This window comes from Chroicocephalus ridibundus, chromosome 1 (assembly GCF_963924245.1).
Source record: "Chroicocephalus ridibundus chromosome 1, bChrRid1.1, whole genome shotgun sequence".
NCBI lineage: Eukaryota > Metazoa > Chordata > Aves > Charadriiformes > Laridae > Chroicocephalus > Chroicocephalus ridibundus.
In genome coordinates, this window is record NC_086284.1 from 158247144 (window position 1) to 158273270 (window position 26127).

At 39.9% G+C, this 26127-nt stretch overlaps 1 protein-coding gene across 4 annotated transcripts in view; it reads right to left on the reverse strand.

Moving 5' to 3' along the window:
* Positions 1 to 3355: 3355 nt before the first annotated feature.
* The window catches only part of KIAA1549 (KIAA1549 ortholog), a 152907-nt gene continuing 130135 nt past the window's right edge, over positions 3356 to 26127 (reverse strand). Inside the window, exons 13-21 of one of the 4 annotated variants that reach the window (XR_010069090.1) lie at positions 22743 to 22948; positions 20789 to 21012; positions 19491 to 19635; positions 17558 to 17887; positions 16586 to 16638; positions 12602 to 12747; positions 10604 to 10758; positions 10247 to 10357; positions 5365 to 5502 (exon numbers count right to left, since the gene is read on the reverse strand). Coding sequence is in view for 3 of the 4 variants with exons in the window: in XM_063320387.1 (XP_063176457.1) it covers positions 5248 to 5502; positions 10604 to 10758; positions 12602 to 12747; positions 16586 to 16638; positions 17558 to 17887; positions 19491 to 19635; positions 20789 to 21012; positions 22743 to 22948 (1514 nt within the window). In the remaining variant the exon portion in view is untranslated. Of the gene's footprint in view, positions 5503 to 10246; positions 10358 to 10603; positions 10759 to 12601; positions 12748 to 16585; positions 16639 to 17557; positions 17888 to 19490; positions 19636 to 20788; positions 21013 to 22742; positions 22949 to 26127 lie in introns of all 4 variants that reach the window. The other 3 variants (XM_063320396.1, XM_063320387.1, XM_063320409.1) reach the window with 3 other exon arrangements.

The window sequence follows — 26127 nt, forward strand, 5'->3', positions numbered from 1 at the left end:
AAGGCAGTGCAACTCCACAGGATTTTTGCTTCCCAAGTTTCTTACTCTCAGGGTGAAAAAGCTCACCCAGGGACTTGTACGTCAAAGCCAGACACATCTTGCCAAGTGCATCCCAAACTGTAGTAAAGAATTTGTAGGATCAACTCTCCTTCCAAAGCACACATGCGACTAAATGGTTTTCAGTGGAAGCCATGCAGATGCGAGCAGGGACAATGCACAGGCCAACACTTGGATCTGAACTACCAATTCTATTGGTAGGAGCTGCCACACGCTCAGCTTGTTCTGCCCTCATTGAATCAGCATCAGCAGAAGAAAAATTTTTACTGTCCTCCTTCTGACAGAAGCTACATTTCAAGGGACACTCGCCATAAGACAGACACCAGACTTTTCAAGCAGCCAAGTGCACTCACACTGAAATACTGCAAAACTACAGTGAATCTTCATCAGCACTGCCAAAAACTTTCATTCCCAATTTCTGCTCCCTCAGTATTTAGGACCTAGAGATACTGGAATACATGAGTTACGGCAGACTGGCGACAGTAGAATACATCCCCAGGGTTCCCCCCCTATTTTTGAATAAAATATAACAGGAAGAGAGAAAAGACGCCCCCCACAAAAAGGAACTGGATTTTTATTTCCACATTTAAGCACTTTAAAGCTGCTACTTTTCTCTAGGCACATCTCAAGAGTCCTGGAGAAACTCTACAGCCATGGTGACCTGGCTTTTGGGAGTCTCACTGATGAGAGATGTTCCTCACTCGCACAGACCAGCATTGCAAGTGGTGAAGGACTGCACAGAAGTGGGGTTGTGTTATGGAATCAACTTGAGTGGGGGCAGGGGGAGTCCCCAAGATTTTACCTCTCTCTCTTTTTAGTGCACCATCCCAGGTGGTCCCGGAGACTTTGTTGCTGGTCCTTTGCCTTCTGACAATCAGATGTCATCCTTTTTCTTTTAATCCCTTTTCAGCTTTATGTCCATATTCAGAAAACACCAAACAGGTGGGGTTTTTTTTTTAAACACTAATATTTTTTGTTGATTTATTTGCTGCTGCAAAAATATGGCCCACATGCTCCCACCTCAAAGTCACAAATGTTCTTCAACCTGCCACTTCAAAGCTCTTGGCCAAGATATGGGTTTTTTTTCAAGGACTGGCACCTGTTAACAAAGAACTACTAGGTAAGGCATGGAATGGGAAATGCCCATTTCTTCCTCGAGCTGAAAAATTGTTAAAAGCTGGAAAAGGGGAGAATGTAGTGAGGCTAAGAGTTAAAAAATTAGTTCAACTGCCTACTGCCATCCACATCACACAACTGGTGACTTCAGTTGGGCTTGAATACATATTAGCTTCCTTGTGTAATCCACCTAATGTGTTTTCAAGCTGTGAGTTAACACACAACAGCGTCAGCCGTTTTGGTTCTTGGGAAGTTATGATCCCTGTAAACAACCTCTTTCTAAGACAACACCGTCACCCTGTTGTCAGTGGTCTAATTTAAAGGCATTGGCTTCAGCACTTGGTAGGAACATGCCCTTTTGGCTGATCAATCTATTTACATATTTATGTGTATGTATAAAGGTGGATGATGTTGGGATAGCCAACATCTCACCAACCACTCCTTTGGGTGCAGAGGTGATATACAGACGTTGTCTGATGCTGCTGGGCTCCAACCACTATATATGAAGCCTGTTCCAAACCACTGCAAGTACAGGACACTGCAAAAGGTCAGTGAAATTCCACTCACTGCCCCAAAGTGCACATATTTAACATTACGAGTCCAGCGCCTATGCCGCTCACTCCTCCTAAAAGCAAGGTTTTTGTTCCCAAGCCACATGCCCACAGTCACTGACAGCCAACATGTCACATCCTGGTAGAGAATATTTTATAGCACTGGAGTGTGCCCCACCTTTCAAATTGAGTGTATGAAAAATAATTGTAAAATTTCACTTAGCTCCAAAGATAATCAAAAAGCAGGCTAAAGGTCAACATTTTGGCCATGGAAAGGAAAAGCAAACCAACTAAGCTAAATTACGAAGCTCTCATCGCGCCAAGTTCTTCCATATGCCAAACTAAACACAGACTAAACACAAATGTCAAGGAAAATTGTGAAGAAAGAGAAAAGCCTGAGGATTCCATGAACCAGATGGTTTAGTCATGGAAATCGATGTAACTGTTGGTAACAGCTTTCTGTGCCTGTACCAACTTCTCATCTGATCAGTGTTTTCAGAAACTGGTAGATTTATTAACAGATACTTAAATTCAGTACTTTAAGTTTCAAAAAAAAAAAAAAGGTTTGGTATTTTTTATCCCCTTTTTAATACGGCAATAAAGAAAACTGGCAAGCAGAAACTTACAGATTTCTTTTCCCTGAATTCCCAAGTGGAAACACACATTTTGGCACATGCATTCCAGAGAGTCCTTCTGTAGCACATGGAAAACTCGGCTTTCCCTGTAGCTGCAGAAACTAAAGTGTGGGTCTCCCTTGTTAAGACGATCCTTGGAACTGGTGCCTTACATGTTACTTTTCTTACTGTATGAAGATACAGACTATGCCATACCTTTTTCTGGTGAAGCATGGATCAGGTCTCCAGCCAGTCTGAGAGCGTAACTTCCAAACACAGTTTTGTGACTTCTTATATTTTACTCTCTTTCCCCGTGAACTTGTAAGGTTTTAAAGAGGGATTTTTGCATCAGAAAGCCTCTTTTATTTACCATTACATATTTGTCCTGTACATGTTCTTCATAAGATTTGGGACTGAAAAGAAAAAGGATATTCTTCCAAACATAAAAAGACAGAATATCATAATAACCAAGTTTTGTATTCCTTCTTAAGTATCTGGAACCAGCAGCCAGACAATGAACTTATGTTTTAGAAGACCACATTTTCTTGAAATGAAGTCACAGTAACATGCTAATATTATAAGCACTGGCCTCCGACCTCACTGCAGAATTAAGCTGGAGAAGGCTGTGGGCTATGAAGGAGATAGATTTAATGGGAACACTTAGGAACAGTCAGTCTTCAGCATCGCCAAAAAGACCCAATGAACACTGCCCTGTACACTCTTCACTCTCCAAAACTTGACATTTTGCAGAGGTATTGGCAACATTCATCTTTACAAAGTTGGCAGAAAATAAATGTTTCTTTATTTTTATCCTAGAAGTGATTATCACACAAAAAGTTTAAAAAATTCAAAACATAATAACCTGTTGGTACTGCTGTTCACAACCATGCTGGTGTTCTGACTCCATTCAAACCTCAACCAGTGCCTGTGAGAACTTTAAGTATCGGCCAAGGAACTGGAAACTAATTTAGACTGCTTTGCTCCAGTAAGTCTCTCAAAACAATTTCATACAGCCTTTTGATGATCATCAATAAAAAGAAAAATAACTGAGCTTCCCAATAAAGAGGGGAAACATACCACCTTTTTTCCACATCACTGAGCAGCCAGTTGCTTCCTAGTTTTGGCTTTGGCAATGAAAATTATGTACTTACTTCATGAACAAGGTACTTCCATGTTCTTCCATGAACCTCCTACCTGTTCTCATTTCAGTCTGAGTTAGTCCTGTGACAGTTACTGACCTGTGCACTGGAGCCAGGAACACATGTGGTAGCCAAAGACCATGCCACGCCAGTGTTACACCCCTGTATGTCACCAATGCCATTTCTACCCCAGTGAGTGAGGCAAACACAGCCCTACCTTGATCAATTCCCCAAAGACCTCTTTGGCAGACTACTGTTTCTTAGACCTTTTATGAGTACCATCTGCTAGCGTTTGAAATACCCACACTGTAGCACCAAATAGTTTTGCTTTTCATTTTTCTAGGGCAAGGTTCCCAAGCTTCCTCACAAACACCGTGCTTACCCCGTATCTCTGTGCCAGTCTGTTAGCTTCAGATCAGTCTGATCAGAAAATAAAAACACTCCAACAAATCACAACTTAAGTAAAATTTCCGCATGTATTATGTCAGTTACAGTTATGCAATGGCCAAATATTAGTAAATTCGTAGCTAATATTAAATTAAAACTCTGGAAAAAACAGCGACAAACAGTTCCATGGCACGTACCATTCTTACCATGGGGATAATGCTTATCCTTTGTCCAAAGGGACAGTGGAAACAAGTATAAATATAGAAACTGTCTCAAAACCGCAAATCTAAGCCTATGTTAATGCTCTAAACTGTCACTGACTTTCACTAAAATTATTCAGATCCAAACATAAGCAATGATTTAGAACATCAATTTATAACATAATGCTGGTGACCCTGTACTAGTCAGGCTGGATTGGTTTCTGTCCACAAAGCAAGCTACAGAGTGGCAATATTTTACCGCTGGTTTTGCAAGAGCATATAGTATGTAGATATATTTTTTAAAGATATACATACACATTTCCCCAAATTCAACTGTGGCTGAGTATTCCTCTCCTAGTTTTCGATAATTTTTAAACAAAATAAATACCAAGCCCTTTCTGTTTGGATGCTTTGCTTTGTTTTTCCAGCCTGAATCAGTCTACAGATATTTTCTTAGTTATACAAGGCCAATGTTTCACTTTGCAAACATTGAAGATGAAGGAACACTTGAAGCTTCAGCACCAGAAGGAAAACAAGGAAGAGTGCAGAGGGTAGCTCCATTCGGAAGCACAGAGCTATAACAATTATTGTTCCAGTTTGTTACAAGTAGCTCACAAAGACTTTTATTCCAAGTAGTCCCATCGATCCTGACAACCAAAGTGACTCTTACGTGGGACCACACCTTCAACACTCTTGAGCTGATACAGTTTGTAATCTTGCAGAACAACATAAACCAGTTCTCCATAAGCAGTGGAGAAATCAGAATACTTGTTATCGCTTGCAAAGTGTCAACTCAGTTTATTCAAACCTTTGCCTACTTCCTTAGATAAAGAAGTCTATCATATTGGAGTTTGTTCCTGTGATTTTTTTGTTGCTGGAGCATTGACTTCTTGACCTAAGATTTTATTTATTTGTCAGGCTGAACGATGGTAGGGAGAGAAGAGGAGCACCGTAATATTAGCAGATTAATTAATATTACTTGTGATGACACTGATGATTTTCCCTGTTTGTCCCCCATCTCTCCTTACTATCCTCATTTTGCTGCCTTTTTCATTTTTTCCAGAGCGCTGTCAACAAGAGCTGTGAAAGTTCATTCTTTTGAGAGAACAACATTGCTGATTTCCTCTAAGTCTTTGCTTCCATAGGAAGCAGATACTTGGCAGATTTGCAAGGGAATGCTAAATCAACTATGGAAGTTCTGCACTGTTGCCTGTTTCTGAGAAAGTCGTAGAAGTTCTTCTCTAATTGCTTTGATAAGAGAGGCTGAAGAGTGACCTGGCTGGAGGTCCTCAGTGGAACTGGTGGTGTAGCAATGGCCCTGGCCCTGAAGGCTGTTGTGTGGAAGCTGAGCAGGGGGTGCCGAAGGCTGCCTGGCTGAAGTCCTCGGCATCTGGAATACTGGTGAGGAGGAATATTCTTGGTGTCCATGCATATGCGTCTGGAAAAAGGTAGAAGGCATTATTGTACTTTCTGAACAAACATGATAATCCCAGAAAAGACAAGAAAGCAAAAAGGCAAAGAACAGAGAGAAAGCAGCATGGAGATGCTCCTATCTGCTGCCACTGTTCTTCTGTTGTATGAATGAATGATTCCTCTGATGAAGCACAAAACAAGTGTACACAAAATTGCTGGACTGCCTCAAGTTCAGGGACTTTCAAAATCTCTTTGAGCATCCAACTAAAAAGTCTGACCCCCTTTCTAATCTACGGTATGTTTAGAAACTGAAGTGGAAGGAGGTGGGAAGAAAAACCACAGAACTGGAAGTCAACAGAACTGGCTTCTCTGTCCTTGCCTTTCCATCAACTTCCTAAAAGACAACAGGCAAACCATTCTCTTCCCAGATGTCATTTCTCCATGCTATCTGTGAATAGAGATACTACTACTTTAACCTGTCCTTTCTCCGCCTGGCTTGTCTGTACACTTTTGTGAGGACCCTGTGACTGACCAGTGCCCATGAAAACACGGTCAACAGAAGTAGCCGCAGGAGAAAATTATTCAAATTGGAAAGATTAGATTTTTCTATACTCAACAGCTGTTTTATGTATCTGAGAAACACCCTCCCAGTTTAGGGATGATCGTTGTTTCAGGGTAGAAAGGGGTTAATTCTGCATTTGTTCAGTAACATATATTTTCTAACAAAACAAGAAAGACAAAACAGCAGCCTGAGTTTATGGGCTTGTCTATCTGGAAAAAAATCTGCTTACATTAAAACCAAGCATGAATTTACAGTACACTAGGTGACTGCACTGACTCCCAGTATGGACACAAACAAGGTACATTCCAAAAATGTAAATTCCAGCTGACATCCCCTAAAGCAAGCGTTTCCTCTTGCCTCATATTGCTGAAGGCTGAGGCACAGCCAGAAGAAAACACTGGACACAAAGGACTTGAACACTCCCCGTTGAACGCACAACTGGGAGCCAAAGCAGCGTAATCCCCTTTCCAAGGGTCTGCGCTGGGGATGAGGAGCAGCTAGCTGCAGCAAGTTCAGATCACAGTTGCCGCAATTTAGTGAGCACGATCCTTCTCTGTGGATAAGCCTTAAGTAGTAGCAGAGAGAACAATCTGATGAGGGAAGAAAGGACAGCAAGGTCGGCTAGAAGAGGATTCGGGGGCGACGGGGAGGGGAATGAAGGGATTACAAAGGAAGGATATGGGAAGGATGTGGGGGACCTAGAGTGACAGTGGCAGTAGTGTGCAGGGAACACAAAAATGCATGAGAGTTCCTTAATATCTCTCATAATATAAATGAATAAAATCTAAGCCAATCATAGGTTCTAACTCTCTTGCGCAGCTCCTGTACAGCACTGATCATTTACACAGTTAATCTGGGGAGAGAGATTAAGAGGAAAAGAAGCTTTAATAGAAGAATGATAGGTAAAGAAGGTTTTCCAAGTAACATCCTGTCTTACTTCTTATAAGAGGGAGGCGATTTTAGTATCAGAAAGGAATGAATGGGTCTCTTGATTGTTGAGAATTATTCATTTGGCAGTGAAACCTGAAACTAATTCATATGTGCAGTCTAGAGTTGGCAAACCTGACAAATACTCTGTGGGTTTATAGAAAAAAAATGACATAAAAAAATATTAAAAGCAAACATTCCTTGACACATGAGTCTTAACAGCAACCTAAATTATGTTCAGGTTACTTTCACATTAAAATGCATTATGTGATTCAGCTCCTATCTCATACTGCACTGAATCAGCACCATAAGAATGGTTTCTTAAGGGAAGTTAGGAAGAACATCTCATGACCACAGTGGCTGTTTTTCAACATTAAGGCTATCAAAATTCTCTTAAATATCTCAGAAAAATGAAAGTGTGTATTTCTGTGCACTCATATATAACATTAGAATTAAACAGGTCTGGGAACTGTCAGAACCAGATTGGTTTAGAAACTGAACCTATACTAAACTACAACAGCAACATAAGGAGAGTAAAAAAGTTGGAAGATTTTTTGCTGGTGGTTTTTTTTTTTTTAACATCTTTACTAACAGAAATACACATTGACATATTATATAATATTATATATGTAACAATATATAGTTTTATATAGTATTTATAAATTATCTATTTTGTACAGAAGCTTCTGTATAATTAACAGCAGAACAAAATAATTGACAAAACCACCTTTACTGAATCTTCCTTCTTAAGGAAGGAAGATTCATGAGATCACATTGTGAATCTGTTAATCTCCATTTAACAACTGTTGAACTCTGTGACCAATTTAAACTGAATTAGGTGTATAAATATACACACACACGTGTATATATGTACGAACAGATATATATTATAAAATTCACAAAAATAGGTAGCTAATTAGACATAACCTGATTTGTGCTGTCATTGAATCTGCTTCTGAGTGGCAGAAAGGCCAGGTTAGGCTGTGCTCAGCTGGACCTGTCAGCCAGCATGTATCTCACGGGGCATAGCTAGGGGACATGAGAGACAACTTGAAGTACAGTGAGATGTTTTAGAGACACTACGGAGGGCAGCCAGAGCATAAAAATAGAGTAAAAGGATAAGGGTGCCTTAGTGGAAACACTGTAAACCTGGAGAAGACTTGGGAGAACAGTGGAGAGCTATAGGGGATGGTAGATGGATGGGAGGTGATGCCAGGTGGTGGTAGGGAGGTAGGGATATGCAAGACGCTACACATATCTGTAAGAAACCAGGCTTCATTTGTTCTGCTGCTCAAATGATCACTTCCACAGTATTGTATTTTGTGTCAGCTAAGGAAATGCTGTAATTCTCCTGGTTGCCAAGGCCTTCTAGATAGAGAATTAAGGTGAATTGATGGTAACCTGCACATTGGCTTTGGGTCAGAGGTCATATTCCAGCAGAGTATCAAGTGTTGACCGCAAGAATAATAGGTGAGGATACTGAGAGGAAGAGGGCCATTGCATGAACACAAATCTGGGTCCCTCTCAAGCTGGTGGCTGAGAAGAACGCTCTAGATCTAATCTTCCTAAATGTAGAGTTTAATTTGAGAAACTTGTTCAGAATGAGGGAACAGTAAGACTGTTTGCAAAGGATCAACTGAATACCGCACCATAAGGAATGTGACTGCCATCAAGTAAATCCTCCTCTCCAAAAGGAGGCAAGACAAATTTAAAGCTACGTCCTTGTGAAGGTTAACTCTGAAGGTAATTATTTAACCACAGAAAACTACAAGACTAGGGCCCATCTAATAATGATTTTTTTTTTTAAATGGGGATAATCCTTTAAAAAAAAGAAAGAATTCCTTATAGGAAAAGGAAAGTGCAGGCACTAGGTGGGTGCATTAGTGCACTAAATGACACCATACTCAGATAGCTTTAGTACATGATCTCTTCCTTTTGCTTTTTTGTTTTTTAAAAAAGCAAACTGAAAAAAAAATTACATTGCAGTAACTTATGAACTGCAGCAACCAGTGAGCAAAAAGATCTGTCAAGGCTGAGGAAGTATTTAAACTCTGATTAATTAAAAGAAAAATCAACCTGGATTGAGGTGACATGTACCCATCTGAAACAGTGACTGAAAGTGGGAACTGCAAGCAAATCCTATCATACCGGGCCATGAATCTTTGAAAGTTGTGTAGGTAACTGATGTCAAAACCAAGTGTTTGCACAGCATCTCAGATAATGTGTCTGTACCTGAATTTTCAGTAACATGTTAGCAATTCAAATAATAAAATATTAAGAAAGTAATGGCTAAACATGCACTTGGGAGGCAGAAGGGAAAGGCCCACAGATCTAGAAAAGACAGACAAATGATAAGAAGGGGCAATGAATGGTCACCTAGATATGCCTTTGAAAACGGAACAGGAGAGACACTAAGATCTCTCATGCCAGTGCTCTTCTAGACATAAATTGAAATTATGATGTTCTTGCACTCAAACACCATATTTCCAAGCAAAGGTAGCAAGTTAAATTAGGCAAATGCATCTTTCAGCTTTGACAGTTAAAGTTTTTGAATAGTATCAGTAGAGTTTGTCTCTGGTGTGCCCAATTCTCAAAAGCTTTACGCTGCTTCTCTGAAGTTCATTTGGAGTGCTGGCAGCTCAGTTTCACCAAAATCTAGATGAGGCCCATCCTGTTGCATTTCCTTTCTGCAAAGCCATTTCAAGATCATGCAATACAGCAAAGCAACTTCAAATAGTGTGAACACACACTGCCCTAAGTATGCAAAAGAAGGAGATCTTTCCTTCCTCACTCAAGGAAGAAACCAGAAAAATGATAGCTTAAGCAAAGGAGCAAAAGAAGGAGCGCAAAGTTGTTGCTCTCAAGAGTACTACAGTAAAGCTGTCACAGGCCAGTCTACTTCAGGATGCAAGTACATCAAACACAGACAAGTAGCAGGCAACCCGATCTTTCCTGGAAAGGCCATATACTATCTTCAACCTCACACATCTGGTTGAATCAGAAATATCAACCTCTAGAAGCACCACTGCCAAGAACACGAAATAACAATGGCTGCCTAGGCAACACTGGTAAACGAATACATATTAATTTATCACATCCTGCTGACTGAGGCTAGGAAAATAACTTGTTTATAAACACCTCTACTGTTATATGCAAGTATGTACCTTATTCCGTTGCCCTGACTCCTGCTGTTGCACACTGATACAGAAGACAAAAGAACTACACCAATACAAAGTATGACGGTAGTCTGGGACAATTTAATTCAACGTTTTCTACTTACAATGATCTCAAAATACAGAGGCATATTTCAAAGAAGAAAATGGAAAGCAGTATCCACCTCTGCTGGAGCTCAGAAGCAGAACTGGGTGAACTGCAATTAATGGGTGAAGGCCTCAATTGAGAAAAAAAAAAAGGTTAGGGTAAAGTGAGAGAAAGCAGTTAGAGAGAAGCAAAGATGAAAGAACAGCAAGCAAAAGGTAGAAGAGCTAACGAGGGTTCGAAGAGCAAAGCAAAGAATGTCAGAGAAGCAACTGAAAGTATTCCAGGGGAAAAAAGTTCCAAACAGTAATGCAGGAAAAAAAATACCCGAACATATCACTACTTCGGAAACTATGCAAATGTGTAACACAGTACTCACTGCATCTCGCCTAGCATATTCATCCTCTCCACGGTACTGGGGCCACCCTGGCCCCCCCGGCTGGCCATGCCCTGCTCTGCCTGAGGGGATCTCCACTTGTTGACCTCCGATCCTGCTAGCAATTCCCACCTGAGTGAGGTGCTGTATCTGAGAACCTTAAAAGCAAATATTGTTTTTTCATCTTTATACACAGTCAAGTTTGTAGGGCAGACAAATGACAACATAAAACTTTGTTGGAAGCAGGAGACAAGAAGGACGTGGAGCTCAGTTTCTGTGCAATTAATAAAAAAATCAGCAGAAAGAAGGCTGTCAGCGCAGAATAAAGAAGGAAAAGTTATGTGAATTTTGTGGGGTTCATTTGAGTGTGATGCTTTTCATTGCCACTGCACTAAAAGAAGAGGTTGAGATACATGCGTCACAGACATGGACTACACTTCATTCCAAAAATATGCCAGCCCTTTCCAAACAGCATTTACTGAAAGCCCTGGCAATGCTTTCATGTAAATTACTTAGCAGCAAAGAGAAGACATTTACTCCTGTGGTACACCTTATTTGCATCACACTGGCAAGACCCTAACTCTCCAGACTGCTTTTGCTTTCCATCCCATCTCTCAGAAGAATAAAATACTTGACTATATAAGAGTATGGTTCTTTCAGCTTTACTTTGCAGTTAAATATTAAACGATGCTGTTGTTGACTAACAAGAAGGTCAGAACGCACTGTATCTCCTTTCAGCCTGAAAGCTAACCTCCTGCTTCCCCTCCCCTCCCTCTGCTTTCAAACACATGCAAGGATAGCCACAACCATTGATTGCAAGAGACACGTAACAACATGCCAGCTTTCCTTTTTCCTGAATTTCCTCCCACAGAGAAACAAAATTTATTTTATTATATTTTATTATTCGCTAGAACGAAACACGTTTAATAAACCCACAGATACATACGAGAAAACTGTGTCTCTGTGTATGTAACAAAAAGGGAGGAAAAGACAAAAACAACAGTGTGATTTAAGTGATGAACAATTAGGTCACGAAATTTTCCTCTCAAAAACCCCACAATATTTGATATTTGCATGTAACTATCCTGAAGGTCAGGAACTAATAATCTGAATTGCCTCCAAACTTTAAAGCAGAGTACACATGCTTTAGAGAATAGTATGAATCAGACAATAAAATAATCATCGTTAAACTGCAACAGTCACTACATCCCTGTCATTCTCATTCATTTAAAATTTACAGGGAGAGGATAGCAGCTATCAAAACTAGGACTCTGACATGAGTATGTGCTCGTATTTCCAGTCTTTTTCAACTCCTCAGGAAGAAAACATTTATCTGGGAGAAAATTAACTGTGGCATTTGCATAAGAATAGAATCTTTATTCTTAGAATCAGTGTTTGCTGCTTAATTGCCATGTGATGTTAGAACCTTATTCATGAAAGCATTGATGAGTGCTATGGAAATTATCTCACAGTCAAATCAGGGAAGATGATTTCATATGGGACAGCAGCAATAGATAATATCATCAGAAGCTAAAAGATCCTGCTTTTACGCATACATTTCTAGGAAGAGAAATGAGAAATAAAGATGCAGAAAAGTATTAAAAAATTGATATTTAGGAGGCTGATTTGGGATGCATTAGTTAGCTCATTTAGCACAAAAGAAACAGTCGGCAGTGGAAAGTCAGCATACACTGTATGCTCTAAAACAATTAATTTTTCATTCTTAGAGAATGGCTTTTTTTGAAAATACACTGTGTGTGATACCAATGCTTGTAAGATACTAAAAAGGTGGCAAAGCACTGCCTTTTTCTGCAAGATCCTACGGAGGTGAAGTTAACCTCACTTTGTGATCACTTTTTTTTTTTGGCAGTGAAGACAAGGACCACATTTCAAATGTAGTAGCTGAAGGAAAATGATCTCTTAATGGAGACCCCAGTGTAAGAGTAGATATGGAAAAGGATCAGTTATTTTAGTGCATATTCAAACTTAAGTGAAGTGTACCTGCGGTGCTCCCAACTGGTCGTGGCCGTGCAACTGATGGCATTTCCTCTGAATATATCCCTCTGGAGGAATACTGAACCTCGGGTGGCTGCTGGTCTGGGTGTATTAACTCTGCAGGTTGAAGAAAACCTGGCCCAAAGTTCTGCCTGTGGAAAAGTAAGGACTCGAGATTACAATAAGTGAATTGCCTAATTAGAAACAGTAATGCAGGTGTACCCCATAGAACAACTCTTTATGATGCCTTTCCATGTATATTTTAACCTTAAATGTTAAAGAAAATAATTACATCTGAGGAATATATTCCTCCTTCATGACCTGCATTGCACAGGAATAGGGATTAGAAACTCTAAGAATTTCACACAAGTGTTTTTCACGTGCTGCAGTCTCCTCAATGCAGAGAAAAAAGGCTACAGATCTTGTTTTCCCCTGGGTAAAAATGCATCTTCAATGGAAAAAAAAACAGAAAAGTAAGACTTCGGGAGTGATATAGCTGCTTACCTTAGCAACAAATCTGACTCTTACTCAAGAGTTTCTGGGCACACAGTTTTACACATACAAACTGCATTACACATATATTTCATGAACAATTATTATTTCATCAAGCACTCTTACAATTTTTCAGGGAATTTTCAATACTGGACTCTTTAAGACTCAAAGTACTCAAAGCTGTCATTAGCACATACGAAGAGATTCAACGTATACTAATATTACTGTTTCCTATAATTCAGGCTGGTGCTGGTAGTCATTGACGTTATGTATTTACTGAAAAGAGTTAACAACAGAAACTCATCAATCTAACTTTATTAATTGTGCCAAGGCAATGGGACTTGTAAAAGAAACCCTGTAATTCATTCACAGAACGGGAGTAGAGAAGGAGATGGAAATGTTGTTTTTCCTACGCTTACTATTAACATATCTTAACGCTGGCATGGAGAGATTATATTTTAAAAGACTGATGGCAGCCGACTTTGCAAGGATTATTGATTCCCATCCATATGGTAGAGGTGTGGATGCCTAAATCTCAGGTCCTTAGGTTACTTGGCTAGTCTCTCTTAGACTCCAGGTATGATCGAAGAAGAGAGTCACGCTCCTCAAGAGGCATTCAAAGAAAAGATTGGGTTCACTAAACCATTTTCTGCAGGAGCCTCTCACAGGTGAGCATAAAGGAAGCAAAGTGAGACAAACATCCTAAGTCAGGCACGTGAAATTACACAAAGTGAGGACTAGGGATGAGTTTTGTATGCCTTTTTACCACAACGGCCTGTAAGCCCTTCTTGACTATGGACTGTAACCTAGCCCATTCCTCAAGACCTAAAGTTTTACACCCTTTTGTTTTGCAAGAAAATTTCGTGACTGCATCTAACTCAAACTATTCTTGAGTTGTGCTTTATTTGGAAAACTAACCACCTTTGTATGACAGCCAGATAGCAAAGAAAGATGACATAATAATAAAGAGCCTAACAAAGCCAAATAAGAGCCTAATAAAGCACAAATGAGTAATTGTAAATTAAAGTACTAGCTACTTGGCATACAGTACTAAATGTAGGAGGTGTAAGAGGTTCAAGCTGCAACAACCCCATTGAGGAAGTGTCAGAATTTCCCCAGCTCCCTTGCATACAATCCCACCTGTCCACTCAGGAGATCCAGAGGAAACCATTTCCAACCAGGCTTAAAAGCTCATTAAAATAAATGCCTGAATGGGTAGGTAATGATTAACACTGTCACTTCTGTTATGTTAAACACTGTAACCAGTAAAGGATCTGATCATCTGGCCCATTATGCATGCAATGCTGAGCTGGAATCTTGTAGACGATAAATTACTAGAATTTTTTGATGTTGTCTAAAGAAAATATTTTCTCAACGTTACCGCAAATGTATTATTTTTGTGCCAATTTTTCAGAGGACAGGAAGTAAGTATATCCTTTATTGCTGATGAGTTTGTACTTGAAAGGTGCACATTTAATAACCCATTCCCCTCTCTTCTCAATCTTCTTTATAATAGGTAGATATAGCTACTCTTTAAAGTCAGAGATCAATAGAAGTGTATAAAAACGGGATACAGCTCTGAATCTACATCATACAAGCTTTCTAGTGCTCCTTCCTATTTCCAGACTAAGACCCAGCCTTCAATTTATCTTTCAACATTCAAAAAAATTATTAATCTCCAGTAATTTAATTAAGTGAGGAGATACCACCCTAAAAATCAATTTTACACCACTAATCCACTATGGCTAAGTATCTGTATCTCTGTTACACGATGTGATATTCATTTCCTGGTAAAAGCTGTTCATTGTGCCTTTATGTTTGCCTAGCTGTTATGTGACCTAGGTCTTCTACATTTAATTTTTTTTATCCAGGTTGGTTCCACCCCATTAAACATCCTGACTGCATTTGTACAGAGAAGGGAACAGTACGGTCACTCAACTATTCTTCCATGCATCGGATATTTAAGCCAATGGACTATAACACATTGATACATAGCACCTAATCATACTGACCTCAGGTTATTTTTCCGTCCTCTAATCGGTGCACTGTTTCTATCAATTTATTTAGAATTACCTTCTGAATTTGAGCACAACTCCCACTTCACAACCATGACAACTCTTTTCTTGTTTTCTATTGACCAAGCTTTAGGAAACCTTCTATTTTAATGAAAATTCAAAGGAATTCTTCCCGTTAAGGTCAATGACCTTGCAGATCATTAACTTAATCCGCTGGCACTGCCAGAGCGAGCACTTGAACTATTAATAATGATGCCATTAATTTGTAACTTACAGAATTCCAAAGTGCCTATGCCAAAGGCTGTTAAACTTTTCAACAAAAAATACGTTGCAAAGATACTATCTTGCTCAGGTGTATTAACATATGCTACAGCACCTTAATGATTAATTTATCGCATTTTCCCTGAATGCATAACAGGCCAAAGAGAAAATCCTCAAAAAAACCCAATTGATTATGCTTTGTATTGGCAGTCTCAAAGTTCATAATCTTCAAGGTAACCTAAATTACAAAAAATACACTGCATTGTCATACTGTGTGCCATTTCATGTATGCTCCACTCACATTGAAATTTTCACCTTCAGTCAAGACCTAAGTAAGAAAACATGCTTAGAAATTCCTCCTTTTCCAGTTGGTCCTTTGAAAATCAGGTTGCAGAAGAATAGATAACGGAAAGTTCTTCATATCCGTTTTACCAATCAAGTTTCCAAGGCAGTGAAGACTTCAGCTGAAATCTAATGAGTGACACTGATACCAGTGGGATTTCATCTCATACGGCGAGCCGTAAGAAGGTAATGACAGAGCAGCACAAGGCCACCTTTTTACCACTTTGGCTGCAGCAGCTTGGAGAGGGTGAGCCGAGTCTGAACCTAGTGGGTACCATGACTCAAGAGTCTAACTTCATGTGTAGTTAAAACACAGACACTAAACGTGGAACTAATGGTCACTTGGATAACTGTTTTCTTCTCTTTACGTGATTCTCCCACAGCAAGGCCAGAAGATGGAAAGCTTGTTCTTCCCTCTGATTTTATAATAATAGGCCCTAAAGGCAGTCTTTCTCTGTGAGGGTCACCACAGTCTGTAATTTGTTCTCAACTTGGTTAAAAATAGAATGAATCTGTTAGTCATCTTTTGTGAGTGACTGTTGCCCTGAGGCTACAGAAACAAGATGAAAGTGAGAGTATTGGGAAAATTACATGCATCTGACTAACTGTTTCAGACTCTGCAAAAGCCGAAACTCAGTGGTTTACGCAATATTTGGAAGGATATCTCTATAGCCAAGGGGCTAGAAACACATTTCTTTTAAATAGAGGATTGGATTCCGTACAATATGCATATGTCATTTATGCCACATAAATAAATTACACAGGCTGGATCTGGACTCCTGTTACTTCTCATTTATACAATACTTTGCATAATAATATACCAGTGCCAGTAAGAACTCTGCAAGGAAAATAAATGATAATTCTATCAGTGAAAAGCTACCTTGGTAGGAGACCTGATGCTGTTGGCGGAGTCATTCCAAATTCCACATATCTCTGTCAGAAGAATGAAAAAAACCAAATTAAAATCAAAAGGCATACCCTGGGAAGTCCACTGTCAGCGTTTTAAGTGATGAATGGCAGCGATCACTAAGCCTGTATGTGTGACTTGATTGCAGCCATAAGAGCTTAGTTTTACAAACCCAGAAGCACAAGAAGATCTGGGAATCACTGCTACAGTGATCTTCTGCCTGATCGGAGCCTTAACTTAAAAACCTTTCAGAAATACTTTCTCTCACTTGCAGAACATCAAGGGCTGCTCCAACGTCTACTCAGCTTAAAACTTTCACCAAATTAAGCTTTCTATTTGGAAATCTCCTTATACCTCAACCAGCCTCAGACTGCAGCGGAGACACCATGGGGCTCGGACTTACCAGTCCAATGGCTTTATTTAACTTCTGCTGAATAGTTGTGCAAATCAAGATGTCCTAAAAGATTATCCATGTGCCTCAGCGCTCCATAAAATGCAAGAAATCATACACAGAAATACCGCTTCCTTACCCCTCAATTCCTGAAAGCATTTGGATACCCTGCTGAAAAATACGACCTAAGCCAAGTACATTATTTCTTTATTGTCAAAATATGAACTAGCACACAGATTTTAAAAAATTAAGTTTTACTCTTGGAGATAACAAGACTGATCTGTGAAAGATCATAACTGAGAAAAACAGAAAAGTTATCCTAAAGGAGAAGAACCTCCTATCTTCTTTTGTGGTTGGGATGGGAAAAAGGAAAAGAATCCAAATGGCCTAAAAAAGCAAGTTCACCGTCTTGTGACAGTCATTTCTGAAGCCTCCTGGTTCTAGACACTGTTCCATATTTGTGGTAAGTCCTAATGGCAAAGGCACAATAACAGTGACCATGGCTCAACTGGTGCTAACTACCTGCCCAGAAAAGCCTTTTAAATTTCACTCACATTAAATGGGTTGTTTACTGCCTGAGTTGGACCGTAAGGTGATCCCCACTGGGTACATGTGGATCCCCTCCCTGCTGGAGCAGGAGTGTTGTTTACCGTCTGTCCTGCAGAAACCCCAGGTGGTGTGACAGCTGTGGAATTGGCTGCTTGGCTGCTAGGAGCCACCAGTGCAAAAGCATCATCCAGCAGCGAGTGCATGGTTTGCCGAGCCTCTTCAATGGATGGCTGCGGTGGGATGTACTGGGAGACTGGGTGAGAAGGCAAGCCAGAGAACTTCCCCACATCAGCTGAAGATGATGTCTGAGGTTCAGGAGGCAAGTCTGGATCAGACTGCAAGAAATGGAAAGAAGGTGAAGGGCAGCCAGAGACACAATCTAACCATCCAGCTTCCAAGCCCCTGTGGGCCTTAAGTCCAAGCAACACTTTCTTTGGCAGAACCACAATGAGATAAATGGCACAAGTGCCAGTGCCAGACAAAACCTGGCCCTTACCCTGCCCACTTCCGCATGCACATTCAAATACTTCATTCAGTGTGATCTGAAAGACTCTGAGGCAGTGGAGCTTTGTGCAGGAGTTACACAAGCTATAATAGAAATCTCGTGGTTCGCAAGCATATAAAGAATTCGTGCAGAGTGTTTACTCCACCCAGAAGAAAATCATCAGCTCTGTCTACATCTTTTGACTTCTCTGCAGCATTTACAGTTCCAAGAAATTAATTAAGTCTTTAGCATACAACTGACCACATCAGCAATAACATTAAACAATTATTACCTCCTAGAAAAACACACAAAGGGAGCTGTTAAGCAACCAAGTGGTTAGCTGCATGGAACTTGAACTTGGGTGCAACACCTGAACGGGATTCATATAAGTACTTCATAGCAGCAACATCTGAGGCATGCATCGCAGTTACTACCTGGGATCTTACCACACGGGCTTATTGTTCATCAGTAACAGGAACTTAAATGAGCTTTGCAGCAGCAGACTTATTATCAAAGCTCATTCTTACCACTGCACGCAGACTGCAAAGCCAGTTGTTAAGATGCAAAAGCCTCTACTTCATCAGGAACTTATCATTCTGAGTACCGTCTCGCTACAGATGCCAAAGGGGCTGAGCTTGCTGTGTGACACGTCTTAATTAAACAGCTCCAGATGATAATTCATTCTGCTGCAGCATGACATTAAAATCATCACACTCTTGTTTGAAGGCAGAGGGAAACCGCAGAAATTGACATTGTAGTCACTTGACTGCATATGCAGCTAATGCTGCAATTCTTAAAATTATTAAACCATCTTTCAAGATGCAAACTGTCCAGGGGTTTCCAATATTAGCATTAGGCTTACTAAAGTCTGCTTAGAAGTGGTTAAAGATGCCTAAATACAGTTTGTGTCATGGATAGTCTTGGACAAAAGCACTGTCCAGTGTCTTTGCCTTTTTTAGACATGAAACAAAATTAATTTTCAAGACATTGTACTAGGATTGTTTCAAGTTACTGCAGTACAGAGACATGCTTCTCTTTAATTAATAATTAATTCCCACGTTTTAAAGATGAGAAAATTCCTCATGAAAGGAACCGAGTCTTCCTGTGAGAGCAAAGGACGAAATCTTCTGTAACATATGAATACATAAGATCCAGCAAATTGGACTAGAGTGAAACTATGTTCAAGATATTGCGGAAGCACACTTTCATGTGCATAATACAGTGACATTAATGAAAACAAGGTTTTGGTTCTTGGCCTCTGTAATATCAAGGAATACTTGGCAGAATTTTACTGCTTATTACTGACAGTGAAATCCTTGTTTCACTTTAATTTACATGCTAACTACATGTGACTGAAACTAGCCATACAGACAGCAGGCAGAAGGCCAAAAACCTCCCCATGTCAAAATTGTCATTACAATTATCAGAACACTCCTGTCAAGAGACATACATACAATATATGCAGAATTATTGACTCCTGGAGGCCTCTTGTATGTTCCATCACTGTCAGTTGTGATTAACCTGTCCTTTTCTGCATCAATTGGACTACCATTTATCTGGTGTCGCCGGCGCTGCTTGGGAGAGCGTTTTGCACGAGAACTTAACAGGAAGAAAATAAAAAGCAGAGAGAGAGAAAAAAACCAAACAAGACAAAGGTAATCACATTTCTTTTTGCAATTTTTCTTCTCATCCCACTCAAGGTTGAACTACTCTGCCCGTTCCCTCCCAGTCAACCTTGTTCAGCCCTGTTTCTCTTCCCCTTCCCAGTTTTTCATGCCAGTGCCATTAGTTAGCCTTGAATCTCTCTCCTCAAGTTTCTCCTAGTAACACTTTCATTAGCAGCTCTCCAAACTGTCCCCTCCCTCAAACTCTCTCCAGCTTTCACCTCCCTTCTACATTCATCTTCCGAAGTTGTCCGTGCTCCAGCCCCGGCCCAGTGCATCTCTGGACCTCCCAGACCAACACCCGACACATTTGTAGTAGCAGAACAGACCACGGTTGCCAACAAGGCTTTGCGCTTGGCATGTTGGGTTTAACCCCACCAGGCAAACCAGGTGAGGAACCCACGTAGCTAGGGAAAAGCTACTTTCTATCAGTGTGGAACCAGTCACAGGGTACCAGTGCTCCAGGAACAAAGTGCCAGTATTCATAAGTCCTAAACAGAGCCCAGGGAAGACTTCCTCTGAAAATACGAGCCCAGGAAGGCCGATCTGTGAGGCTGACAAATGTGCCTCATTACCCAGAGGGAATGTATAAAAGATTATCATGTTGATTTGTGAGTTTGCCTTTAAAATTCAGAATCTTTAGGCTTTTTATGATGTTCAAGGTTTTCCTTATTTTGCACCTTTCCCCCTTTATAAAAATACTATTTCTTGCAGTTTATATATATGCATGTATCGTTTTTAGTGCTTATATTGCAATTTTGATCCCTCTACACTACACAAGAATTATTTAAACAAATGGCAGAGCAAATACTAAATTGTTTTAAGTCAGTTTTCATATATTTCAGTTTATTTATTGAGAAGTCACCCCTGAGAACTTGTAAAAGAATAATTTCAAAACAAAACATACTGGCATATACTGAAATAAATAAAAATGGTTAGAACAACCCAAACCTTTTCACACCGATAAGTCAAATTCAGCTTGGGATCAAAACGATTTCAAGCTCTGAAAGTTCCCAAGTTTAGGTTTGATGTACTTTGGATGCTGACTCAAAAATTAAAATTGTTCTTCCCATCTTTGAAATCCCTACCTCTTCCTGGGCTCTATGAAGACAGTAGGCACACTGCCTCCAGGGTCCAAGATCTTGTCAATCTGCATCTGTGCCTTGCGATATATTCTGTGCTGTTCTTTGGAGTCAACCACCACCACATCATCCACCACTGGAAATTCATAGTGCCCTTTGCGCTTGGCACGAAGACGAATCTTATTGCGGTGATGCTCAATCTCAGATTTATGCCTCAGGGCTGTTTGTATCTTAAAGAAGGAGGGGGCGGAAAAAAAAAAAATCAACTGCATTTTTTATTTGTAGTTTTTGCAAATAGAACTTTTTGCTGCTCTTCCATAAAACTCTCCTCCTCACCTCCCTGCCTGCCCCTACCTCCATCCTCCCTCTCTCTCCCCCAAATCTCTGGAGGATTAAAGTCCTGTCACAAAATTTCTAAACACACTTTCTTTCTTGGATATTTTGCAGTATCACCATTGTCTCCGCAGGTAGATGTACTATTATACACAATATGATTGCCAGCACAGCAGGTGCAATTAGGAGAGGTGTCACTTTGTTAGCAAAAGGTAGGAGGAACACAAAAAACTCCTGCTGTCTGCCAGAAGTGACACTGCTCTGAAAAAATAAGACCAAACAGTACAGGCTATATCTACCTTTGCTTGTCAAACAGAGATACATTTGATCGATAGTGTTGAAGTCTGTCACCCATTCCCTTTAATGACCTTCATCATGTAAGAAGCAAGAACTTAAAGAGCTAATTGAGCTCATAACTCAGTGCCTCTACCGAGCATGAGAGGACATCACAACCTATGCAGAAATGTAGCTGCAATACAAGGGCTCTGGTCCCTAGATGAACATGCCGTTATCAGCTGTACGTCTTCTTGCAGTCTGAGCTTTCATGCCCCTCTCCTGCCTTTTTTTCAAATTCCCTGGAGTGCCTCTCACCTGGGGAGAACTATCATAGCACCACACTTCTAAGTTCTGGCCCAACACTCACTCACTGAAGTCATTCTTATCAATGGAAAAGCCTTGGGCACCAGACCAGGTAGCAACAACTGCTCCATCTGTGCTGGACTAGTTCTGGAACACATCTGCAGCAGCGAATTAAAAACCAAATAAAAATTGATTCTTGTGTATTCTCTCACGAAAAGCCCCAAAAAGCATAAAAGGGACACAAGCCAGATTTACGCTTTACATTTATAGTTAGAATTATGTGTCTTCTGCCCTTATAATCAGATTTCTGTTTTGCGGCCCCTCTTGCCTATGTTTACTAGATTAATGTATTTACCTCTCTTCCGTAAAGTACTGAGAAACACAGTATCTTAACACAATTAAATTAAAGGTTTCAGGAATCTTCCACTTTTAATTATGAGAAGATGCTGTCTTACACCCGGTACAAAACTAGGATGCGGGTACATGGTACTGTCAGGCAGCGTACAATGTGGTTTTACAATGCATTACGTTCTCTCCCAATGCCCCAGGCGTGCTCATATTCTGCTTACAGTAACATGAGCCTCAGAGAAAGCAGGAAGTTTCTGTATGTTTGCTGTCAGATAAACACATCAGAAGTTGGAAGCAATGAATGTGCTGCAAATTCACACCCCGGAATGTCTTGAGATAACTTGTTTGTATAAGCCACATCCTGAGTTGTTGAAAAGTCAAAAGAATGGTGTAGAATGAAAACCAAGGTGGGCCAGACATTCCAATTCTCACATGTTAATTAACACAACTCTCGTATGTCACAAGGTATCCTGACCATCAAATTCACTCCTCTTAGTGTTTAAGTTTTGGTTTAGGTATTTCTCAAAAACAGGTCACATTATCTCTCTGGATAGTAACAAGATTATTCCTGTAACTTGTCAAAATTCAACTCCTCAGGAACTAACGTGGAACTCCCGATAACAAGAAACTGGATACTATTCACTTCCCTCTTGGCTGGGCATACAGTCCTCCACAAACATTCAAAGCACTTTAAAAATACCTCTTTATTAATTTTGTTGGTCTCTGCTACTCGATCAGAAAGCACCGAGTTCTGAACGGGAGGTGCTGCCATTGGTTGCATAGCAATCAGCTGGATCTTGCTTGGGACACGTCTGCTGGCATCCGAGGAACGTGACATCCTATCCACGTGTTCGAAGATAGAGGCTGAAGAGTGCTGCTCATTTCCACTGCTGGTCTGAGGAGGTCCTAGATCAGCAGAACAAATACAGAGTGAAGTAGTGGGGCTAAGGTTACCTCAGTCAAATATTAAGCTCTATGGATGCTATGCTACAAGACTATGCCATGTTTTCCATCTGTGTTTAATTTGCCCTATAGGCCTTCCAGCTGATTCACATTTAGCATACCCCAAGTTTACCCCGTGGTTTGCAGTTTATAAACATTTTTCCACTATATTTCCAGAAGGTGAGCTGTCATTCTTTATTTCTATATATCAAGCTCTTGGCAGTTGCAAACACCCAAAATCTCAATCTACTTCACGCCATAAAAAGCTGTTCAAGTACGTACTGCTAATGGTTCCTCTTGTCAATACTTAAGGAGATGCAAATTCCTCAAATGGAGGTTCAAAGAGCAATAAAAGATGCCTCAATGCAAAGTGCAGTTCTTAAGTGATAGAGTGATATATGAGCAAAAAAACCTCTTAGAAATCCACACAAAATACAAAGAATTTTACAGACGTTTTACTGATTAAAGCTTTTAAAAGCACTGTTTTCTTCTGTGTAACAGGATAAACAGTTCACATAGTAATAAGCAAGCTACAAGCTACACAAATATTGCCATGTTGTAATTTGCTGAAGAGGGTAAATCAACTCAAATATGATCAGCAAATGACACTATGGAAACAAATACACATGAAAGTTGTGGCCCTGTTCCTGCCAATAGTTAATCACTTCAACAGAAACAGGTCATCTCCCTCAAAAGACTTGAAATCTGTAGGATCACCCCAGTGGTTTGCAATTAAGCACATATTTAAGGATTTTTTTGATAGAGCTAGGCCTACAACAGGAACTGTTATTGTGGCTTGCAAAAACTATTGAAGACTTGCAAAATAATCTTTTGTCTTGTCCACATGGTAACACCACAAATTCTCAAACTGCTTTTCACCATTAAATATAAGCAATAAGGGATTAAGATTTGTGACTCTTCTTATGGAGGAACACAACAGAGTAGAGGGATGTAGTTCCACATTCTTGCACAGACCTCTAATAACGGGCTGTGGTTCTCAGATTCAAATCAGGAGGAGAATCTGATTTAATTCTGATACAGAATCAGCTGTTGATCAATATGATCCAACTCCAACAGAGAAGAAGGAAAAGAACACAGTCACTGCTCTGATCCATTTGCAACGTGTGCTGGTAATGAAGTATAGGGTTCAGAAGAGGAGTGAATGCTATTTTCTGTAGAAGACCACAGTAGGTGACTTGCTCCTTTGCTTCCCTCTTCTAGCACAAAAAGGGAGCAGGAGAGGGAAGGAATGGTGCACTTTACAGCACGTTACTTTTGGGCTGGAAAGCAATCTGGCCATAAGCTAAGCAAAATTCTTATTTTTCATATTTCTCAAACTTGATCAATGCATTGTCAAATATACACAATTATAAATGGTATGCATCATTTGTAAATGTGACTTTCCTATATAAAGTGCTATTAAAAAGGAGGTAAACAGTTGCACTGAAGATCTCTGCGTCCCAAATATTTTGCAAGACAGAGAACCCATCTATCTCTTCTGTAACTATTTATATGATCTTTACCATTTGTCATCTTCATGCATTTCTTAGGATCATGCAAACATTGCCTCTCTTGATCTCTATATTTAAGTAGTTAGTGTGAATCCCTCAGAGCAATCCTGTAGCACAATGGAAATTTGAACTTCTGCATTGATCTTTCCCATTTTCCCCATACATCGTCATTTTTTCCAATCTTCCCAGTCTGACATAATTTCTCAAAGCTCACTGATCTCCCACATAGAAATTTAAGGTTATTTTCATATTACTTGCTTAGCAATTACTTCAGAGCATTCACTCTGAACCTTTATAATTTCATCCATAACCTTTCCTTTTGCACACAGAAACAAGTGCTTGGCAGAGGCCTCTTAGCTGAAATGGTTTTTAAACTCATTCTGTAAAACTGTCCAAACATCCCACTGTCAAATTTTGCTAAGGCTCTAGAGTAACATCATATGTTACTCTCTTTTGCAGAAACGATGCACACACACACAAAAAAACCCCTATAAGCTGCACCTTGCCTTTAAATCCTCCCTATATGCATACACTGAACGTGTCTATAAATACCAACCAAGACAGAAGTATAGTAAAGTAGATAAGAAAGTCAGGAACTGCACAGAGCTGTACACAAACAGCAAAAGGTGAAATGGTTTCTAACTCAACACATGAACAAGTTTCTTTAGAAGTTTTGACCGAGTGGAAACCAATAAGAATGGTTTCTCATTTCAAAGTTTTATATTACATGGTTGTCCGTGGTTGGAAAGTCTTCCTTATAAAGCTATCAGATGGCACTATATGAATGAAATTTTGATCTCAGACTAGACAGCTGAGGCTGAAAAATAATGGAGAGGAATTAATACTGAAATACTGGACAGAACACGTTTAAACAACCAGTCCATATAGGTCACATGTCAGGATCAATGTTCATCAGTGTCCCCTGGGCTGAAACTACTAACTGAACTAAAATGTCAGGAAAATTAATTGCTTGGCAGGAAGCTATGATTTCATATGAAAACCAATACAGCTGGAGATAGAAGAAGGCTATTGCTTCCCACACCCTCTTGAAAAGAAGAGACACAGCAACCAATGTGCGTAAAGCCTAACCCAAAATCAAGTAGTCTTCCACTGATCCACTGGTATTTGAATCACGCCAAAGTATGCAGTTTCAGATAAATTTCACAGTTTCTTTGTATCCCAGTTGATTATATCCCTGGGATGCAGCTGATGACTCTCATTAGTTACTTGTATAAACACAACAACGGGAAGCATCATAGACAGCCTGATATCCATCCTTCTCTACTATTAGAAGATGGAAACTGCTATCAGAGGACACAGTCCTTGATTTATCACTACATATGGTATGCATTATCAAAGACAGTGTCAGCTTGCTCCTGTCCCATCTTTGCTATGTCCTGACCTTAAAACCACTAGTTCATGAGAAAATATTTGTGCTTCTTTGCAGGTAGCCTGCAAAGTCTCGGGCTTCCAGTAAAGACATTAACAATATCTATAACTTCTTTATAAAAAGCTTCTTGCCCTTGTTTCAGGACCAACAGCTGCCTCAGTTTTTCTTGTTTCACAGTGATGTTTTCCTCAATAATTTAAAAAAAAATTGGGAGGAAATTAGAAAAATGTGCCTAAATTGGA